Source organism: Carex rostrata, chromosome 9, assembly GCF_964058835.1.
Source record: "Carex rostrata chromosome 9, lpCarRost1.2, whole genome shotgun sequence".
Taxonomy (NCBI): domain Eukaryota; kingdom Viridiplantae; phylum Streptophyta; class Magnoliopsida; order Poales; family Cyperaceae; genus Carex; species Carex rostrata.
This window is the reverse complement of record NC_135926.1, coordinates 7,190,180-7,195,500: the sequence shown is the minus strand read 5'-3', so window position 1 is coordinate 7,195,500 and position 5,321 is coordinate 7,190,180. Positions and strand designations below refer to the sequence as shown.

At 33.6% G+C, this 5,321-nt stretch overlaps 1 protein-coding gene across 1 annotated transcript; it reads left to right on the top strand.

Annotated features, from left to right (window-relative positions):
• Window positions 1–3,350: 3,350 nt before the first annotated feature.
• LOC144559631 (transcription factor RAX2-like) lies at window positions 3,351–4,966 on the top strand. The gene is made up of 3 exons (XM_078308703.1): window positions 3,351–3,678; window positions 3,784–3,913; window positions 4,341–4,966. The coding sequence occupies exons 1-3, from the start codon at window positions 3,543–3,545 to the stop codon at window positions 4,774–4,776; spliced, it is 702 nt and encodes a 233-aa protein (XP_078164829.1). The 5' UTR covers window positions 3,351–3,542; the 3' UTR covers window positions 4,777–4,966.
• Window positions 4,967–5,321: the final 355 nt, after the last annotated feature.

The following is a 5,321-nucleotide window of genomic DNA, read 5'->3' as shown; positions in this document are numbered from 1 at the left end:
CAAATCTAGTAATTCTTATTTATTTTCTTTTTATGATATTTACACTGTCTTTACTGAAGCTGCGAGAAGTGTTTCTTGCAGCAATATACAGAACCTTTCATCTTAAAAAAAAAAAAAAAAAAAATTGGACATTTCAGAGGTTTTTACCAGCGACAGTTAAACAGAATGAGGAATTCTACAAAAACTATTTTAGAGGGGCAGAAATCAGCATCAACTGATGAGCCGATCAATCAATCCCTAACACAGCGCCAATTTTTCGTATTCTTTGTGATCAGTCCTTTTCTAGATGGTTACTTTGGATTCGGAAAAAGAACGGCTAGAAATGAGATACTGTTCTGTTTCTTTAAACGACACCTATTATGGCTCTTTCTACAGAATTTGTCACTTATTGGTTTATGCTGGGATCAATTATGTGAGCAATAACTCTGCTATTCATTCGTCATTAATGCTCTAATATCCACGTGTTCTTTAAAAATTTTAAATAAAATTAAAAAAATGGTAAAATATTTTCAACTGCAAATCCTATTTCCGTAATTGTGGTTATGAAATTTCGACCCTACTTAAATTATCAAAAAAAAAAAAAATCTAATCATTTTGAGTTTGTACTACTATCACTTTCATTACATAATTTGCTGTAAGAGTTCTCCTCAAAAAAAAAAATTTGCTGTAAGAGTTATAAATGATTTTTATTGATAACTTGAGATCTGGCCTGTTGATGAAACTTTTTTTTTTTTTTTCACAATGTTCATATGGGCTTTCAAATTAGAAAAAATATGCTATCTAAAAGAGGTTGGTAAGAATAACAATGAAAAAATTGTTTCCCTGCCGATTTGGTTTGGATTATAGAAGAAATCGGTTCTTAGTTTGAAGCAGAGTTGCTGGATTTAACTAGAATATTGGGCTCAGTCTAGCTCAATATAAATTTATTTTGGATCTTTAATGGCATCTCTTAATGCAGGGAGGAAGCCTTAGGCCCAGCCCATGAATACATTCAACGGCAATTGATGACTCCGGTAAATTCTTGTGGAAACAACTGAGCGAAGCCTTGATTTCAATTCAAAGCACCTGCGATTTGTAGAGGAACAATTGAACAGAGGCCTTTTGAATATCAGGCTGCAGTAATTAATTTCTAGACGAAACAGCTGAGCGGAGCCTTGATTTCAATTCAAAGCACCTGCGATTTGTAGAAGAACAACTGAACAGAGGCCTTTTGAATTTCAGGCTGCAGTAATATATTTCTAGAGGAAACAGCTGAGCAGAGAATATCAGAACCGGTTCTGCTTTTCTTTTTTGAAAACTGGGTAGTAGCTACCAAGGTTCGTGAAGGGCAATTGAACTCTCGATTTTTGGATATAACAACTCTAGGATATTTTCCTAGCTAATTGTGCTACCTCCCCTTTCTGCTTTCAGTCAATGAATAGCAGGAATAATAGAGAACTCTAAAGATCGTTTGTCTTTCAATTCTACTATAACTTTGCAGGGTTGTTATTGCAAAATTCACTAAAATAAAAAACAAAGATATGAAAATAACCTCTTTGAACCCTCTTATTATTTTGAGGCCCCAATCCGTACTGATGGATGAGGATTGATTTTCTAAAAAAGCACTGTTGGGTTCATATTTTTCTTCCTACTTTCTCAAAAGAGAAAAGTTTACTAGAAAAGTGAAGAATCCGAAGGGAAGAAGTTCAACCTAAAATAAAACCCGGAGAAAATAAAATTGGCAATGGCCTTGTTTTGTCCTGTGGGCTGCCACCACTGACTTGTTTCAAACCTCAGGCGCTCTTTTAAGAATATCTCTCTATCTTTCTTTGGAGCCTACAACGTGACTAATAATGCAAAGGATGATGGATCTCGCTTTTATTTTGTTTTCTTTCTTCTTCTTTTTTTTTTTCAACTTTTTAGAAAGTAATTCAAATCAAGGAACATAAATTTTTTTTTTCCTGCCAATAAGTTCAACAGATGATTATAAAATTCTGCTTAAATATTTAACCAATCATAAATATATGTTCAGAAAGAATTAAAATTCAGAGTCTTCTGTAAGTAATCAATTGAGTTTTTTTATTCTTTTGTATTTTTGTTATTATGTTCTCATTCATTTATATACATCATACAACTTGATGTAATATAATACATATGTGCAATAAATAATAAAGAACCTTGTAAATCATACTTAATCCCAATTATACACAAATTAGCATTTTACAACCCGCCACAGCAACGACCACAGACACACTTTTACCTGAAAATAAACAAAATACCGACACTACCCTTTAGAAAAAGCTTTACACACTCTCTCACACCAACGTCAAAAGGAGATCACCTTTTGGGATCCGCCGAGCACATCAAATTTGCGTGGGACAAGTGGACCCCGCCGCCTTGCGGTGCCTCTAGTCTGGTCCCAATCACAGCCGTCCATTTGTCGCTTTGCTGTGATGATCGGTTCAACTTTTATCTCCACGGCTTAGATCCAGCAACAAATAAGCGGGGTTCTGATTCTTCCAATCAGGTTCCACCATTTCGACGTCAACTGGTTCATCCAGGTTGTTGAACAATTTTTGGGAGATGTTCTTGGTCTAAAATAAATGCTTGGGGAGAACAATAATTGGATTTGGAGGGAGTTCATAATTACAGTATTTATAGAATGCAAAACTTGTTTTTGATTTGGTAAATTTAATTATCTAAATTCATAACAGAGGATTCATGAGTTTTTTATAATAACAGATGCATGTTTAATTAAGTAAATAAGTGTGTGGCTGTTTAGTTTTGTTCATTTTTTTTGGCATGTCCGAATTATTTTGTAGAGACATTTAACTATTTTATGTTTTGGCAGTACTATTATCACAAAGAGTAGTAAAAGAATGTTGTCAATCAAAGCATATGGTTAGAGAAATAAAATATGTAGTTTTAATTCTGTCAAGTCATCTTTTGCAAATATTTTTTTTAATATAATTTATTTTCATTATATAAAAAATCTAATATAGATAGATTTATATTAGTCAAACTGCATTTGGACTTTATAAAATGATACATTAATACTTTATAATTTTTGTGTGAAATTCTAATAAATTGAGGCTATAAATGTTTTAACTGGATCTCATGTATCTCAATTATGAAATTACTTGTAAATTACTATTTAGATTTTAATTATGAGTATTATTATAGATATTATGTAACAAACTCAATTTTATTTAAGATGTAATTAACATTTCTCATATCATATGCTCCTACTCTTGCCTTCCAAGACTACCTCAGGCGTTCAAATGAATAAAAAAAACCAGGTCTAGCTAACCATTTCTTTCTTCTCCGGTACGAAACAAGCAATATTGGAAAACTTTAAAAATGGAAAACTGAGCAAAACTTGGTCAATACTTTATACTACAGAGGACCAGCTTTTTCTCCAACTTTTTGCCTGTGTCTCTCTTCAAATAGCTTTTTTAAAGAGATTGAAAACCAGACCGATCCAGCTTGTTTGCAACTTACACTCTCCACACCTCTTCTCATCTCTCTCTCTCTACTCTGAATCTCTCTCTTTCTGTGGAGACATGGGAAGAGCGCCATGCTGCGACAAGGCAAATGTGAAGAGAGGTCCTTGGTCTCCAGAGGAAGATGAAACACTCAGAAATTACATAGAGAAGCAGGGCAGTGGTGGCAACTGGATTGCTTTGCCAAAGAAAGCAGGTACGTAGTAATTCATTAATTTTCTTTTTGATTGACGTTGTTTGTCAGAATTATATATCCATATCAATTTTTTCTCAAAATTCCCCTTATGTTGTGCTTAATTAGGACTGAGAAGATGTGGAAAAAGTTGTCGTTTAAGATGGTTAAATTATCTCAGACCAGATATAAAGCATGGCGGTTTCACTGAAGAAGAAGATAATATCATTTGGTCTCTCTATAACAAGATTGGAAGCAGGTTTTTCTCTCTCTAGTTGCATATGTCCCTTGCTAATTGTAGTCTTTTTTGAAAGAAGTACTGTTTCTTTCAATGAATAATTTTCTGTATACAATTAGTTATAATTACATGGGGGCTACAACATTTAATTTCTATATTTTTTTCCCAAATTCTAGATATCACAAACAGTTTTTCCATTTGATATCGAAATTCTGTGCTCCTCGAGTCTTTATGAATGTTGAAATGGAGTTATTATTTTCCATAAAAAGCTTTCGTAGTTTCCAACATTTAGATGTCATCACTCACATAATTAGTACTAGCAGGTGAACAGTGACTCTTAATTTTTCATTTCTGGATCTTAAACATCTTTTGTGCTTAACATTAAGATTTTGTGCTGAATTTAGAGTTGTTATACTTCATAATTAATCTTCTTTTTCCCTGTTATCAGATGGTCGGTTATCGCAGCTCAGCTCCCGGGAAGAACCGACAATGATGTCAAGAACTACTGGAACACAAAGCTAAAGAAACGAATGATGGCACCGCAACAGGATCAGCAATTAATTAGTCCCCTATCTCCACCTACTAGTACAAATAGTGCAATTAGCATAATTAGCACAGCAATCAACACCCCGTCACCTTCACCACCTATCGCACCGCTCGTAATACCGACGGTAAAAACAGAGACCTACACGTGTGATGATTTCTTGGCACCTACACTGGGGTCTACAAGCAACACTGCTGGATTAGGGTTTGGGTTAAATTTAGACTTTAATTACCAATCTCTTTTATTGGACAATAGCAATTGTGGTTTTTTGTTTGATGATCAATTTCTTGGTGCTTTTTATTCTTCTCCTCATGAGACAAAACCACATGGGTGTAGCTAGTACCAAGCTTAAACTTTGTTTAGGACTTCAGTCTTATCTTGTGCTTTGTTTAAAGATAATTGCATTTATACCTACAAAATCTTAAATTAGAGAGCAATCCCTTGATCCTGCATGCAGTATTCATGCCTCAGATTGTAGGAAGTTAATATTTGTAAAATTTCAATAAAATTGTTCAATTTAAACCTCACCTTACTTTGTCTCAAAATAAAGAAGTTTTTTTTTTTGTAAGGGCAATTTCAAAATTCTTCCCTCTTTTTTTCTATTTAATAACATTGCTGTGTTTTACTTGATGGAATATATCATGGTCGAAGTGATAGCATCATGTGTATGAACAGGAGAAAGAGACTAGGCTGTTATGAAAATAATTATTTTTTCTCGAGTACAGGTATTAAAAAATCATTGGTCCCGACATGAGAATTTTTTTAGTGTGTTTAATTGCGTGGATTGACTTGTTTTATTTGACACTGTTTTTGTTTGATCTGGTGTCTAATATTAGATTGTTCAGTGGGACCCATTATTGTTTTATTGAGTTAATGCATGTGAAA

Bases quoted from the DNA above. Each gene is read 5' to 3' on its own strand.
- LOC144559631 (XM_078308703.1), top strand. From the start codon at position 3,543: ATGGGAAGAGCGCCATGCTGCGACAAGGCAAATGTGAAGAGAGGTCCT. The intron at 3,679-3,783 runs GTACGTAGTAAT...GTGCTTAATTAG, and splicing joins TGCTTTGCCAAAGAAAGCAG to GACTGAGAAGATGTGGAAAA. The intron at 3,914-4,340 runs GTTTTTCTCTCT...CCCTGTTATCAG, and splicing joins TATAACAAGATTGGAAGCAG to ATGGTCGGTTATCGCAGCTC.